The sequence below is a fragment of the Neomonachus schauinslandi genome, chromosome X (assembly GCF_002201575.2).
Source record: "Neomonachus schauinslandi chromosome X, ASM220157v2, whole genome shotgun sequence".
Classification (NCBI taxonomy): Eukaryota; Metazoa; Chordata; class Mammalia; order Carnivora; family Phocidae; genus Neomonachus; species Neomonachus schauinslandi.
The window spans coordinates 115,310,615-115,327,869 of NC_058419.1; the positions used below are offsets into that span (position 1 = coordinate 115,310,615).

Consider the following 17,255-nt stretch of genomic DNA (forward strand, 5'->3'; position numbering starts at 1 on the left):
GACCAGCAAGAATATTCTTTTTGGTCCCTGTCAGCTGGAGGATGCATGTGTCCACAGGTGTCTGGCAGCTAGTGGAATAGGCTGGGGATCTGAGGCACAAAGTGACAGGCAGCATCCTCTGTCCAGCTGTGCCAGCTCTCAGGGCAGTTTGTCATTAGGGGCCCCAATCCATGAGGGGCCTTTGTCCTCTCAGCTTTTGTGGTCATTAGTGCTGGAAAAGTCCAATCCAGTAAACCCTTTCCTGATGTCACAGATTAGAGGGTCTTAGACTGGAGGCCTCTCACATTCTTGTGGGAAAGGAGAGATAGCACCTTCACTACACCATTCTTACCACTTGGGGCAATGGAAGTCTTTGCTTTCTTATGCTAACTCTCGGGATCCTGTGAGGACTGCATTTTTTTGCACGTCTCTGGGGATGCCTCTTTATGTCCATGGTTAAACCAAAAGAAGGCCTATTGGCTTGAGTCGAGTCGCTATTGAGATTAATATAAGATCCTACTTTTCAATGCCAGATGATGGATCTTTTGAATTGGAAAAGCTTCTATGTTTAAAAAACTTTGAGAGAGCTCTCATCCTAAGCAATTGTCTTACTCGTACCTCTGGAAAGACCAAACTGAAAGGAGAATATGAAGGAGAATGGCCACCAGCCTGAGAGACTTCCTAAGCAAGATGAAATTATGAAGTTCTTCTTACCTCCACGTTCAGAAGATACGTGCCAAATATAGAGAAGAGGTAAAAGATTAGTGGCCACTCATTCACCACTCACAGGGACTGTGACTGGCTAAGGGTTGTTCTTCCCACCCACGATTATACTGTAGTTATCAGACAAGCCACCTGGCTCCCCCATAGAAAACTCTCCTCACTAGAAACATGACCAGAATTTCTCCCAGGCCCTCCCACAAATGTTCAGGAAATGGGTCAGCTGAAGGCTGATGTTTGGGGGCTGCTAGAAGCAATAGTACAGGGTTTTTTTTTCCCCTTTAAGGCCTTTGTGGAATACTTTATATAAACTTTTTAAAGGCATAGTGCATTAAACCCTGAAGCTCCAAAACATAGAAATCACTTCCTTTCCATCTTAGTTGGAAATTTCTCCCAGATATAGAGCAAATTGAAGAAAATGTAGTTGCATGGGTGGTATCAGTCCCTTGATTATTTGAGTAATTAAAAGCAACTGTCTTTGACTTGCAAATCTTTACAAAACCAGAAATGCAATACTGGAAGCAATTCGAAGTCCACCTAACCTTACCAATCCTAAAACCTCCCCTAGTCATCTCAAAATACATGTAGGTACTGTAAAAGATCAGGATGTTGGAAAACAGAACTGTCCTGTGCTTTTTTTTTTTTTTTTGGGTCCTGTGCTTAAGAAAAAGAACACAGAAATAGAAATTACTTTAGACATCAGATAATAGGCAAATATATCCCAAAACTCCTTGATACTTTCTCTGTGCCTTTGAGGTACAGATTTTCTGCCCGATCTTCTCTAGGACCTGACAGCTACCTCTTTGAAATACAAACTTTAGGGAAGTGATTCTCATCAGAAGGAAAAAGGGGTTATTTGGGATTTTGGCAAATGAAAAAAAAAAAAAACAGTAAAAAGCTTTTAGCCATCTGAGCAGGCAAATTGATTCCAACTGTCAGAAACACAATTTGAACGTAAATGTTCTTTTATATAAACTAGTGAGTTTTGTGTTACTGTACCTGATCCATGGCTAAAATTTTAGAGCTATAGCTAAAAGGTCTCTCTGTCTGTATGTTTATGTGTGTCTCTACGTTTATGTGTGTCTCTATATATATGTTACAGATGTGTAATACTTTTCCACCTCAGGATGGTATTGTGAAAATTAATTTGTAAAAGCTCTCTTTGATTGGTTTAAAGAAAAATAAGTACTTACCAAGTTAAGTATTCCTAAACCTCTTAGAAATACAGAAACTAACCCGTGTCTTTCAAGTTCATGTGATATATATTAATTCTAGGTAAAATAAAAGCTAAATTTGCTGGTTTAAAGTTGTCAATATTAGATACAATGCAGACATGCAACTTTTTTTTCTTCTGGAGTTTACTATTCAGATAGGTTCATGTTATCTTGGGTACATAATTTGTCAGCACGAAAAATAGCTTGGGATGATGGTTGACTCTGATGTTTCATGAAGCTGTCATGAGTAGTCAAGCATAATTGTTGGAAGCAAGTGATTTAGAAGTAAGTTGGATAAGAGTTTTTAGGTGAAGTCTACTTAAAAACAGGTTTTCAAATCTCTGACAACTTGAAACTTTAGTTTTGCTAAGTTAGACGGGAAATTCACTGTAAGATAAAATACTGAAACATTAATTACTAAACATCGGTTTAAATATCTACTTTTGGCTTCTTACTACAGAGGGACTAAAAATATTTAGTCTGTTAGTAAACATATCTATCTTGTGCCACACTGAAAAACTGTACTATGAGAAAGCATATGCTTCTAGAAATGATGTACTCATAAATTTGCCAATCTACAGAATGCTGGTGTTAACACAGTTGCTTACCACTTAGTTTTCACTAGAAATCATGGTTTCTAAGGGTTAAGAATTCTAATTCATATATGTAATTGCTAGAAATAACAGAAGCAACTAACTCCATGTGCAAGGAAAATAGGATGTGTTTTGGCTGAGAAAATGTATGAAGTATGGACATGTATTTTTGTTAAGGGGAATGAAAGTAATTTTCTCTTATAATAAAGCTGGTTATTTCAGAATAGGGAAGATAATAAAGGACAAACTAAATGGATATAGACCGTTGGAAAGAGAAAATTTCACTTTGTGTAGTCAAGCTGGCTAAAATTGAATGTATTAGTTATAAGGGCTATATACAAATAAGCTTCAACATCAACAGTGTACTTATGTAAAACTAAAAATTTCATCTGCTAAAAGGACAACCTTTTCTTGGACTATCAGTCAGCTACTGAGAAGAGACTGCAAAAGGCTTTTCTTTAGCTTTTAAGTAATCTGCCTAGAAAGCAAAGATGGTGCGTTTTATCAAAATAATTTCCTGTGCTCCATGTTATCTTTATCAACAGCTCTTTGATTGTTTAGCTCTTTTAATCTTTCGAAGACTATTTTCCTAAGTTTTACTCACAACTATGTAACTGTATGTGCCTTTGATATTTTATTGTCACTATGGTTAAATGGATAATTATTATTTCATGATGACTTATGATCCCATTTAGTCTAAAGTGTCTAAAACCTTCTGACGTTTTTGACAGACCCCAACTCAAATTCTAAATGAAGTCTTTTTGATCTTGAACATCTCTGAAATTTTTCAGAGGGCCCTGGGATCGAGCCCCGCATCGGGCTCCCTGCTCGGCAGGAGGCCTGCTTCTCCCTTTCCTACTCCCCCTGCCTGTGTTCCCTCTCTAGCTGTCTCTGTCAAATAAATAAATAAAATCTTAAAAAAAGATGTAAAACTAATTAGGCTTATTTGCTATGTTAAATTACATGGGAAGCATTGTCAAATAAGTAATACTAAACCTTCTTTAGATTTATATTAATAACATACCTATACAAATATAAAGTGTTCCAGAAATTGTATAAAATTCCTAGAATGTCGTGGTATAATGTTATGGTTTGTAATTCTAGTTATTATCTTACAATGCTGTATATGTCACAGAAATAACCAAATTTCCTTGTCAGAAGCTGTATTACCATAAACGCTCATCAGATTTGTAACCATGGCCATTTTTAAGTCTTTTTGTCACTTAAAGAAGCTATTGTTTTACTCTGATCCTTTTGCAAATGGGCTTCATCTTCAGAGATTCATGGAAAGGACTCTGACAAGTACTCCCAAAAACAGGTTTCTAATAACTTTCAGATCATAAGACTGAACTGGGTAAGAACTTCCAGAACTAAAAAAACAGGATTCAAGCAGACCAAGAATTAATAACATGGGATTGAATGAACTGATGACTATACTTTTTATTGCTGGTTCTTTAATGTTTGGTTTTCCCAGATTTAAGGTAATCTTTTACTCTTTTCTCATAAGCTATCTATGATTGGCAGTAAATTGGTAAACTACCTTTGTGATCAGGACTGAAACAATTTTTCTCCCTACCTGATTCCTCCAGAATTCAGAAACTCTTAGTATTCTTTCATGGTAATAGTTTTTTTTTTTCCGCATAATAATCTGTTCTCCTTGTAATTAATAGGACACAACTGGAAGCATGGTTATATTACCAAGGCTTTGACTGGAATGTCGTATTTGAAAATAATATGCATAAAATCAGGTATGACCAGACAACTTTAAGGAACTAAGATTGACTTTATGGAACCAATAAAGCCCCTTGGAAAAAATGGACCTGTAACCTTGCTTACAGAATTCTGGACAGCCTCACCAGGTGAGTAAGGAAGGTCCCTTACCTTGGCAGGCTCAGGGGCTTCAAGGAGAGGAATTAATCTAAATCTGTAAAATAACCTTACCCTTGTTGACTGTGCTTTTCCTGATAACCTCTCATTAACTGGCTCCCCGCTCCCCACTTTTCTTTTGTCTTTCGCTGGAGATGGTATTTAAGGTGGGTAGAGGCAATGTATAATAACACAAGCAATCACACATACCGCTCAAGAACCTAGGAAAAGTTTTTTTTATATGGTGTTCAGTAGAATTCACCCCATCTTACTACTTGAAGGAAACCACCCTTTCTAGATAGGGGTCGTTGCTTTACCTGGGACTTCAGTATCAAACCACCAAGTCTCCCTCTTTCTGTGAGGTAAGTGAGCCTCTCTTGACTTACAGAAAACCAAACCATAAGGAACTGATTTAAAAAGAAAAAAATAACCTGCTTTTGAGGGACTGTTTGATAAGAACTTCAGATTAATCTCCATCTTTTATACCAGTGTTACTTAATCTTTCAGTTTGTTTTCATAGCCATGCCTTTGACAAAAGTAAGCTCTTGATGAGGAGAAAGTAGACCCTGTTACAATATGGAAATTTAAATATGTAACTACTCCATCTAAAAACAAGTCAAGCCCACCATGAGCCTTAATGTGTATCTGCGTTCCTTCCTTCTTCCTGACTAAAGCTGACCCATACCTTGGCTTTAGTGCAATTCCTGAGAAAGCTGAAGGGACAGGACCTATCAATCAATGATTTACCTTCTAGAGTCGGCTTCTCCCACTGAAAAACCCACACCAAACAAGCCCTTTGTCAACACCACATTCTTCCTTCCTCCAACAAACCAAACCTGTAGAACAGTGCTATTACCTTCATTTCTTTAGAACCTGGTTCCTGCCCACTGAAAATGCTCTCTATGAGGTCAGTGATGGCCTCTGTGATGTCACCAATAGCCACCGCTCACACTTCATCCTTCCTGATTGGCATGGCAGCACTTAGTAGCACTGGTCCCTTCCTCTTTTGTCAAACACACTTTCCTAGACTTGGATGACAGAGCTCACCTACTGGTTTCCCTCCTGAGTCCCTGATGGACGGTTGTCCTCCGGCCACTAAATCCTCCTCTAGGCTGGGACAACTGAAATAAAGCTTATCTTCCCAGGCCCACTCCTGTCCTCCTCCCTTCTGTGAACAAGCCTGCAGTGATCTTGTCAAAGGTGACTCAGGTCAGGTTGACGCTCTCCCATGGGTCTCACCAGGGTGACCAAGCTCCTCCTCTGGGCCCTGTCCGCCCCTCCAGCTTTCTTCTTACCCTGGATCCTTTCACCTCTGTGTTCCAGCCACATCTGTATTCTTTCAATTCCTTTTGAAGATTTAACCCAGCCATGGCAGTTAAGAGGTTTCCCAGCTTCTCATTTATCAAGGGGGACAAAGAATTACCTACCTCCTAGGGTCATTTTAATGACGAAGTGAATAAATCAGAGTAAAGCACTTAGAATGGTGCAGGCTTGCAGCACACGCTATTTGTGTTAACTCAGTATCACTTTCACCTGTGTCTGCCTAGAGTTTGTTTTCCACATAGCCCCCAGAATAAGCCTTAAAAAAAAAATTAATTAAAAAAGGCCAAATCACTTCCTGGCTCTGCTTAGCACCAGACTAATAGTTTTTCTTCTCAAAATCAGAAGTCCTCACTATGGTAATCATCTGCCTTCCTACTACCTCTTTGACCTCATCTTCCACATTGTCTCCCCCACCCTCCTGAACTGAGTTCAAGCTACATTTCCCTCCTTGCTGTTCCTTACACAGGCCAAGCACACTTTTTCAGTTGTGGTTCCTTCCACCTAGAAAGCACTTTTTCCAGTTATCTAAGTGGCTTACTCTCTTTTCCTTCAGGTCCTACATTTTTGTCATCAGAGTGGCCCTCCTTAACTACCCACCATGGAGAATCCTCAATCTAGGCACTACTGACATTTTGAGCCAGATCATTCTGTCTTGAGGCGGGGGGGGGGCTCTGTTCTTTGCATTGTGGGATGTTTAGCAGCATCCCTGGTCTCAAAGTACTGGATGCCACAGTACCCCAAAGCCCAGTTGTGATAATGGACAGCGTTCTCCAACACTGACAAGTGTCCCCTGGGAGACAGAACTGGCACACTCCAAAATAAAATCATTACACAGGTTTCTCCTCTTTTCTCCTTTTCTATAGATCTTTACATGCACATACATGCTTGTATATGCCAATGTAGGCAAAGGATTTTCCTCCTAATATATCATAGGTATTTTTCCATATCAGAACATAAAGATTTACCACACTGTTTCAAATAGTTGCAGAATACTCCCGCACATACTCAAGTGCATTTGACTATTGCTATACTGAGGATCATTTAGGTTCTTTCTTTCCCATTTTTTCATTAGCACAAACAATGTTGAAAGACACACATTCTAGTACACAGGGTGAGTGTTCCTACAAAGGGAACTGCTGGTACAGAGAGATCTACGTTTGTAATTTTGACACCTCCAGATTCTTGCACTGACCTGTAAACAAGTCTGCTATTAGCAACCTCCTTGAGAAACTGCAGATCGCCTTCACCTGGGCACCCCAGGGCCCTGGAGAGCTTGAGGTCACACTAGAAGCCTAAATGTCTGCCAAATGCAAGAAGGAAGAGACCCCTGCCTAGTCCATGCAGGCACTTCTCTCCTTCTGCTTCTTACCATCACATTTGAGAGTCCTTGAGTAAAAAAGCATACCTATGCTCCATCACTTTGTTTCTGGGAACTTCTTTCCAGAACTGAGTCAATTCTGCTGGGCCCGTGCCAGATGACTGTTCCATTTCTGCAGCCATTATCAGGAAACGGTCTTGGGCAGAGACTGTTAAACCTGCATTCCAAAAGGGTAACTTACTATATAAACAAGAACCTTTACAAAGGGCTGGACACGTGGTTTAAGGCATTACTGTAGAAAACAATGGAAAAAGAATAATACGGAAGTACCTTAAAGAAAAAATTTTCTAAAAAGGATTTTTTAAAAAATCCCATTTCAACTGGCATCCGTTTAAACAATTTTATGTGCTAAAAAACCATTTTAGGGGCGCCTGGGTGGCTCAGTCAGTTAAGCGTCTGCCTTAGGCTCAGGTCATGTTCCTGGGCTCATGCCCCACGCTGGGCTCTCTGCTCAGCGGGGAGCCTGCTTCTCCCTCTCTCTGCCTGCCACTCCCCTTGCTTATGCTTGCTCTCTCTCTCAGATAAATAAAATCTTAAAAAAAAAACACATTGTAATGAGAAACATTGACCCATCTCATTTTACACATGAGAAAAGAGATGCCTACAGTGCAGTGAGGTGACTTGTTGACACTGAGCTAGTTTCTAGATTCTAGTCTGGCTCTATGGACTCCTCACCCGGCCCCAGGTACCCCAGCACACCCTCTGAGGCCATCAGGCCACAACTCACCCCCGTGGGGAGACACAACTATATCAACTGATGCACCAGGGTCACAACTGCTGTTGCTTGGCTTGACTCTGTATTTTTCTGGAGCAGTTGTTCTCACCTGTTTATAAATACAGTGGTCATATAATAACTAATAACATAAGAAAAATGTTTCTTTTGGGGTAAATGGCTTAAAAATGAGTTTTAAAAAATTAACAGTTAATAATAAAGTCTACAAAACAACCATGGTGGTTAGGCATAGAATGTATTTTTCCCCATCAACAGGAAAACGGTATCTTAATCTATTTTAAAAAATATTCACTCATAAGTCCAATTGTCACTTAGCCTTAAGAAAAAAAATCTGAAATATCCTGTCTGGTAATTTCCTAAATTTAATAATACAAATTAAAAAAAAACCTGTGTATTAGGACACGTTATAATAGCGTTCACAAATTAAAACACACTATATTCAAAGAACATCCAGAACATCTTAATACTTACAATATGGGGTAGTGGTAAACTCAGTCATTAGGTCAGTATCCAGTATAAACTACATTCCAAACTATATCACACTCGGGGGGAAATGCACTTTTGATTTTATAGTTTTATTTTCACTGTCATTATGAATTATTTATATAATGAAGAGTGATTTTCCTTGGGTTTTTATTTACCACAAACATTGAAGCCTGGGATTAATTTGGACGTTAGCCTATTATGGCTCATTAAAGATTGAGATACAGATCCTGGGGAAAATTGTAGATAAGCTATGCCACGTGGTTAAAACTAGAAGGCAGTATTACATGCCTAAAAATATCAAATAAAAACACCGTGCAAGTTAAAAATTCTCAATCTTTCAATTAAAATATGTCTGAAATCACTTCCCCTATCAGATTTCCACATAGAATTTATTATATCTTTCTGATATTTACCTTAAATGCTACGATGTTTTTTGTTACATTTGTCAACACTATTAAAGTTTTCTTCTCTCCAGATTCTGTACTTCCAAAATACAGTTCTTCTGCTGGGCTAGGTGGTGACAAAAATATAAGGCATTTGTATTATTCGGAATAAATGACAATCTAATCATTAGCTGGAAGAAAAGTATTTGTTTAATATTTTCTGCTCATTTGTATAAAGAGATTTCATCAAAAAAGAAAAGCTTATAAGGCAACTACCTAATATAGTTTGTGTTTTAATCTTACTAATTCATTGCATGCTATTTAAAAGTCCTATGGTTTTCCCCAAGAATCAAAAGCAAAATAGGAAAAGGACAGGGCGCCTGGGTGGCTCAGTTGGTTAAGCGACTGCCTTCGGCTCAGGTCATGATCCTGGAGTCCCAGGATCGAGTCCCGCATCGGGCTCCTTGCTCAGCAGGGAGTCTGCTTCTCCCTCTGACCCTCCCCCCTCTCATGCTCTCTCTCTCGCTATCTCATTCTCTCTCAAATAAATAAATAAAATCTTTAAAAAAAAAATAGGAAAAGGACAGGAGAGAGAGTTAGGAAGATTCTGAATTAGCCTATAATCAGCACCATCTTAAGGTGCATTTAAACTCTTTGGAAGGTTATAGATAATCAAGACAAAGAAGAAACTGCTGCTTCAACTTTAATTACAAAGAGATTAGAATGGGACATAATTCTATACACCAACAGAGAAAAGCATAACTTAAAATGAAAGATCATTAGAGATGTACTTAAGTCACAGAATAATTCCTTAGGTAATTCCTTAATAATAAAGGCTTTTTCTGAGTAATATGGAATACAAAAAACAAAAATAAAATTTGGGGTGGGAAATATTGGTTAAACAGTAAAATCAGTGAACCTCAAAGTGCAAATTTTACTATTGCTGGCCTCTGTAGTACTCATGACCTAAAATCAAAACTAAAAGACTGAAGCAAAGTTTGTGTAGTTTAATTACATTAGTCAAATTGTATCAGGTGCCTCCAAACAATGGGCAGAACAGTGTTTTTATTTTAGATAAAAAGGTGAGGGGCGCCTGGGTGGCTCAGTCGTTAAGCGTCTGCCTTCGGCTCAGGTCATGATCCCAGGGTCCTGGGATCGAGCCCTGCGTCGGGGCTCCCTGCTCCGCAGGGAGCCTGCTTCTCCCTCCTCCACTCCCCCTGCTTGTGTTCCCTCTCTCGCTGTCTCTCTCTCTCTGTCAAATAAATAAATAAAATCTTTAAAAAAAAAAAAGGTGAATTATTCAGGCTGTCCTTCACTTTGAGCTATATATGTAAGTAGATTCATTTTATATCAGGAATGCCTACATATCAGAGACAATCATTTGGAGGACACACTTTTTTTTTTTTTTTTAAAGATTTTATTTATTTATTTGAGACAGAGAGAATGAGAGAGAGAGAGCACATGAGCACTCCCTGCCGAGCAGGGAGCCCGATGCGGGACTCGATCCAGGGACTCCAGGATCATGACCTGAGCCGAAAGCAGTCGCTTAACCAACTGAGCCACCCAGGCGCCCTGGAGGACACACATTTTTTAAGGACGTGCTTTCCGAGGAGGGCTTTGCCCAACTCTGGACAAGACAAATTAGCATGGTTGCTGGCTTCCTTTTAGAACCCAATCTGAAATCGACCACAGAGAAGAGAAGGGTCATGAATCTCAGAACCGCTCACAGTAACCAGCACAAAACCCGTGAGACATTGTGGGGAGACAGACGCTGGTGGGTCCCCATGCCTGGGCAGGAGCAGTGCTGTGACCTACCCAGGGGCAGAGGCAGGGAGCCGAAGAGCCCAAACTGCAGCCCTAGATGCTGCCTTGTTCTCCTCCGGCTTTCTCCCCAGGCAGCTCTTCCAGCCAACTCCCGACATTTCTAAGTCAAGACCTATGGTTTTGACAGGCTTCCAATGAAAACACAGTGTGTAACTTCTAAACCAGTGAAGGGAAAAATGGAAAACAAACTCCACAGGGGGGGAAATGGCAAAGAAAAACCACGACGAACAGAATATGCATGTGTTGTCCCCCACCTCTGTCCCCCCATAAACACACACAGATGGTAGATAAATCCAGATATAACAGTAATCAAAAATATGCAAACAAACTAGTCTTATCAATTCAAATATCAGATTTTTAAAAAGTCTGGCTGTATTGTTCGTAAGAGTCATACCTAAAACAGTTACACAGAAAGATTTAAAGTATGGGAGGGGAAATGATACATTAGGTCATCACTAAGTAAAGTCGGTACAGCAACATTAACATAAGGCCATATAGATTTACCAACGAAAAGCATCATTAGTGAGAAAGAGATCTTTACATAATGATAATTACAAACAACCCTAAATCTTAAGATTGAGTAACCCAGAAACAAAAATAGAGATGTACTGAATTCTGGCTTTGGTAAAAAAAACAACCACCCTATTTTTCCAGTTCAGCTTTAGCTTTTAGAAAGTCAAACTGATAAATGCTTGGTTCAATGTCATTTCTGCCATCCTTGAACTTATGCAAGCCAAACAGTACCAGTAAAATGAGAAAAAATGTATGTCATTCAGATTAACTGTGAATATATGAATATTCACTTTTATTTACTGATATGAAATGAGGGCCCTTTAAACACATTTAATGGAATAAATAACAAAAAGGTAGCTAAAATATCTACTATGACTGGAAACCAAGGTGAGTCTTTGGATAACCTTTAATTTTATATTTCCACAGTTTGAAAAATAATACAGGAGTTTTCTTAATTTTGCAATTCCTTCAAGATAATCAAGACAGGTTATAAAAGCATAGCTAAAAAATCAACTATGATTACCTGATGTGTAATAAGGGCCCTTTAAACACACTCAGTGGTTTTTTGAAAGCTTTCATTTTGGAATCAACCTTTTCAGTTTCTTCTGCTTTGGAAGTATGTTCGGTTAGGTTAATCTAAAGACAAAAAAAAAATATGAAGAAAGAAAAGATAAAGAAATTTAGTTTCATGCTGATAGCTGGGCAGTTCATCAGGTCAAAAAGTAAACATAGTGATTCAATCCAAATTACAATCTTTAACCTAAGTTTAGCACACCTAAATTATGTATTTAACATATATTAACATGACCATGAACATATATTTGAGAGCATACTTCAATAAGTCGCTACAGAAAATATAACATGGTCTTTCCCTTAGAGTCTTTAAATTTGTTCTAAGTTATAACATATTTATCCCTCTATCAAGCCCCTGATGACTCATAAAAAGATAACTGAGTGCTCTTTCAAAACTGAAATAGAGGAAGTAGAAGGTTGTAAACTAACTACTTTTCTCTCAGGTAAATCAAAAATATTTTCAATAAAACAATTCCTTCAAAATGCATTTTGCCAATTTTTATACAAATGCATGAAATCAGCCTTTTTAAACACCACAGTGATACTACTGGTTAGCTAGTACCATCCTTCCTCTTATTTACAGACAAAGATGGGGAAGGGCGGCAAGTTAAGTGAACTACAATCACATACATAGCTAGTTGCAGAATGGTGGACAGGCCACAGGTTTTGACGCCATTTTGTTGTTAAAATTACCTTTTTTAGAAGAGTTGTTTGTTCTTCACTAGAAACTGTTTCCAGGGTTTCTTTGCCATCACTTTCTATATCTTCTTTACTTGAAGCTTCATCCTCACTGGCAATAGGCCCATTTTCACACAATGGTGTCTGGAAGTCATCATCTACTAGTGGTGGATAGCTATACTTGAAAGGATCCTAAAAGAAAGGAATTTTATAACAGCCTGCTAAGAGGTGGGTAGAGAAATAATTCTCTAAGTAAAATTAAAATCCACTCTCCTGGCCAAAAAAAAAAGGAAAAAAACCAGACTTAATTAGTGAAATTTTTAAAAAAGGAAGCATTTCAAAACACAAAGGGAAAGAGCAGAAAGTGGTGTGGACAACTGGCTAGCCATCTGTGAAAGCACCGAGTTGGATCTTTAGCTCATTCTTTGCACCAAAAAGAATTTCAGATGGATAAAAACTTTGAAGTATGTATTTTTTTTAAAAGTTTATTTATTTTTTTAGTAATCTCTACCCTCAATGTGGGGCTCAAGCCCACGACCTCGAGATCAAGAGTTAGCACACTCTTCCGATGGAATCAGCCAGGCACTCCAAAAGTGTGTATTTTTTTAAAACCCATGTAAGCTTAAAAAAAAAAAAAAAAAGCTCCAGAACAACACACAGGATTAAAAAACAGAAAACACAAAACCTAAGTATCAAAGACCTTTCTAATCATAGCACAAAACCTAGCAGGCATAAAAATATTGATAAAAATGGAGCACGCTAAAATGAAACATCTCTGAATTGCAAAAAAACAAAACCCAACAATCAACCAACCAACCACACGCCCCCGCCAAGAAAACCCCCTAAAAAACCAAGTTTTTTTTTTCTTTAAAGCCACAACTGGGAAAATTATGTACCACATGTATCAGAAACAAGATAGCTTTTGTTAATATATACAAATCAACAAGAAAAGAGTAATAACAGAACAAAAGATAAAGGAATGATACAGAGTTCATACAAAAAGAAGACTACCTTTTAAATAATAAAAAATGCTCATCATCACTTACAATAACAGAAATGCAAAACCACAATATTTTTCACCCAAGACTGGCAATGATTACAAAAATGAGAGATGTGGTTCAAGCATGCCACACATAATTGGGAAATGAGCACAATCTCTTTAGAGGGAAACTGGCAACAGGTAACAAAATTTAAACTACAAATACCCATTGACCTGATGATTTTACCTCTAGGAGTTCATCTTCTACTTACACTGCTGTACCCATGTACCAAGAGTTATTTACAAGGATATTCACTGCAGCACTATTAATAATGGCAAGATTAGGAAACAACTACTAGTCCTTCAAAAGAGAACTGATTAAATACATTATGTTACATCTATACAATGGAATATTCTGAAATGGTTTAAAAAATCAGGTAGACCTCTAAGAATCAATATGGCATAACCTAACAAGAAATGATGTGGAAAAACTAGTACAACATACATGAAAAAATAAAATGGACAGAATATCTCTAGGAGAGAAAACTTGGAAACAGTGACTGACTGCCTGTGGAGAGCGGCAGTGGGCAGTAATGTGGGGAGGGAGACATACTTTTCACTAAGCTGTTGTACTTTTCAGTCTTCTGGTACTGTTTGCTTTAAAAAAGAAAGGTCTATGTATTACTTTTGGGGAAAATTATGTTAAAGAATAGTAGTCCTACTACAATTCTGAGTACAGTCCTGAAAAAAATACATCATTAATGACAGAGAAGGGAGACACTCTTTTCTACCCCTAAAAACAATTTTTGCTAGATACCATTAATTTTAAGATATAACGGGCGCCTGGGTGGCTCAGATGGTTAAGCGTCTGCCTTCGGCTCAGGTCATGATCCCAGGGTCCTGGGATCGAGTCCCGCATCGGGCTCTCTGCTCCTTGGGAGCCTGCTTCTCCCTCTGCCTCTCATGAATAAATAAATAAAATCTTTAAAAAAAAAAAAAAATTTTAAGATATAACAATTCTATGGGCAAATTATTAAAAAGAAATCAAATAGCTCGTTTAACTAAAGGCAGAACCTGAAATGAACCGTACTGTGTTCTTGTTAAAATGTAAAATATAAAGCCTTAAAATAGGAAAGTTGCAAATTTCAAATTAAAAATACTGTATGGTGACTAACATAACATAATGAAATAAAATTAAAAAAAATAAAAATATTGGTTCAAGTTTTTTCTTATTAAAGAAAACAAAAGGACATACCAAAACTTTTTATCTTGCTAGTCACTTGATTCTGGTTGAATACAATTTTGCCAGGTAGACAGTATATGAAATAGATTATAAAAATCAAACAACTGAAATATTATCAATCAAGTTAACCCAAAGCATACCAAATCCATAGGTTTTCATAGTTTAGAGGAAAAATCATTATCACAGTATGTTTCACTGTTATGTAGTATTAAAAATTTAACACGTACCTACTTATTCCTGGTCTCTTATTTGTAAGTAGTATAACCATTTCAAAAAAACTTGATTATCTTTTAAATTAAAAAGACTGTTCAACAGTAAACAAATGGAAGCAAACTAAGGCACATGAAAAAAATTCAATAACTCATGGCTACTAATTAAATAATTTATGGTTCATCTCTAGATACAGGAATACTATGTCACCATAAACAAGAGTAAAACAGTTTGTCATATTGATTTGGAATGATCTCTAAGACACGTTGTAAAGAAAAAAGGACGCATAATGGTGTAAAAACACACTACTTGTTTAAAAGAGATGGGAGGGAGAAAGAATTACATATTTGCTTATATGTATTACAAATATACTGTACTGCTTACATAGGCAATACAGATTCGTGGAAATAAATATAAGAAATGGAACTGGGGAGAGGAAGAGAGTGACTAGGATAGCAGTAGAAAGACTTTTTACTGAATACTGTTTCTGAATATTTGTACTGAATACTGAATACTTTTCAGTTTAGAATCATGTGATTCTAAAAATTCTCAAAATGAAAATTTAACACCTTGAAAACTTATATAAAAAATGTCTGTTAATGGTGTTATTTTGGAGTATCTATGATCTTTCTCTGGATATTAAGAAATTGCTTTTTCTTCTTCCTTAAAGAAATACAGCCTAATGTGCCATGATGCAGTCTTATTTTAGAAACACATTCCGAGGACGATACTTACAGTCCCACCCATGTGGGGAGGCAGATACTCGACACTGACATAGTCCTGGACTTCATTTTTGCTGGTAAACTTCAACAAACTCACTGCTTCCGGACCAAGCCAGGATTTCACAATTTTGAAAGCAGCTGAAGAAGAAACAGTCACTTCATTAAATTCATTCTCTTTCTCAATTAATTTACTGTATGTGGTAATGTAGGTTTTCTGAAATTTGTTTGGGCAAAACTCTGTTAATATGTATCTTTCTGTGGTATGATAATTAACATTCACTAATTCCTGTAGGCATTTACACTGTGACGATCTGTTAATGGGTTTCAAATGTTCCATGAAGATTCAGGAAGATGAAATTACCCTGATGTGCGTCAATAAACTTATCAAGGTTCTGGCCTCTGTACAAATCTGTCAATGATCCCCACTACTAAGATTCCCAGACACGGAACCAAATAGCACTGTAGTTTGAGGAATAACTGCACAATAGTATGGAAAGAGTCATTTTTCCTTACACTCCTGATCAATCCCCAACCTGAAAAACCTTCTCAAATGGGAAGTCAACAAGAGAAGGAAGTAGCTCTCCTCATGGGTTTGAGCTAGACTCAGACTTCATCCTAACCCTAAACTTTTGCCTTTCTTGCAAGCCCTGCAGCTTATATAATTGTGAGGACCTTATTTATGGAACCTACAAGAATACATTGTTATCAAACACAGCTCTTTAGTAATTACAATCTTGTTCTTTCATGCTATTCTAATTTATACTTAATTTTTTTAAACCTTGTTTCCATTCTGACATTCTAAACACATTTTAAAGAAATTAAAAGAGGAATCCTGCATTAAATTTGTAAAAGCATCAATGAAAAAAAATCAGGAAATAAAACAGTATGATAAAAATTAAATAGTGGTTCAGAAAACTGCATTTTTACTCTGGCTAATTATGCTTAAATTTTACATGAGGTTTACATTTTCATTAATTTCAATTTAAAAAGTCTGTGAGTTGACATGTTTGAAGCTATGCTACTTGAATTAACCAAAGTGCTAAATCTAATTTTTTATAACAGCTTTGTTGAAATATAATATGTACATATCATAAAATTCACCCTTTAAAGTATGCACATCAAAGGTTTTAAGTGTATTCAGACAACTGTATAACCATCACCACTATTTAATTTTAGAACATGTTCATAACACCAAAAAGAAACCCCTGCCCATAAGCAATTCTCCTTAACCTCCCTACCTTATTCCCTGGCAACCACTAATCTACTTTCTGGATTTGCCTATTTTGGATATTAATATAAATGCCATCATACAACATGGGGTTTTCTTTTTTTTATTGGCTTTGTTCACTCAGGATGCTTTCACAGGTCATCTATGATGTAAGCATGTATCGGTATTTAATTCCTTTTCATGGCCGAATAATTTTCCATTTTATGGATCTACAACATTTGTTTATCCATTCGCCAACTGATAAACATTTGAGTAGTTTCCACTTTTTATTATTATGAATAATACTGCTATGAACATCTGTGTACAAGTTTTTATGTAGACATATGCTTTCAATTCTCTTGGGAATATACTTAGGAATGGAATTGAATTATACGGTAATTCGATGTTCAACTTTTTGAGGAACTGCCAAACTGCTTTCCAGAGTGGCTGCACCATTTTACATTCTCACCAGTAATGTATGAGGATTCTAATTTCTCCATATCCTCAACACTTGTTACTGTCTTTTTGACTATAGCCATCCTAGTTGGTGTGAAGTAGTATCTCATTTGGTTTTGACTTGTAGCTCTCTAATGACTAATGATGTTGTGCATCTTTTTATATGTTTATTGCC

At 37.2% G+C, this 17,255-nt stretch overlaps 1 protein-coding gene across 2 annotated transcripts in view; it reads right to left on the reverse strand.

The window, feature by feature from the left end:
- Positions 1-17,255, reverse strand: part of MOSPD2 (motile sperm domain containing 2) — a 57,374-nt gene that overhangs the window by 4,217 nt on the left and 35,902 nt on the right. For both annotated transcript variants that reach the window (XM_044911521.1, XM_044911520.1), the window contains exons 8-13: positions 15,431-15,555; positions 12,279-12,455; positions 11,536-11,648; positions 8,706-8,802; positions 7,801-7,897; positions 7,101-7,230 (exon numbers count right to left, since the gene is read on the reverse strand). In XM_044911521.1, coding sequence (XP_044767456.1) covers positions 7,101-7,230; positions 7,801-7,897; positions 8,706-8,802; positions 11,536-11,648; positions 12,279-12,455; positions 15,431-15,555 — 739 coding nt within the window. The remainder of the gene's footprint in view (positions 1-7,100; positions 7,231-7,800; positions 7,898-8,705; positions 8,803-11,535; positions 11,649-12,278; positions 12,456-15,430; positions 15,556-17,255) is intronic.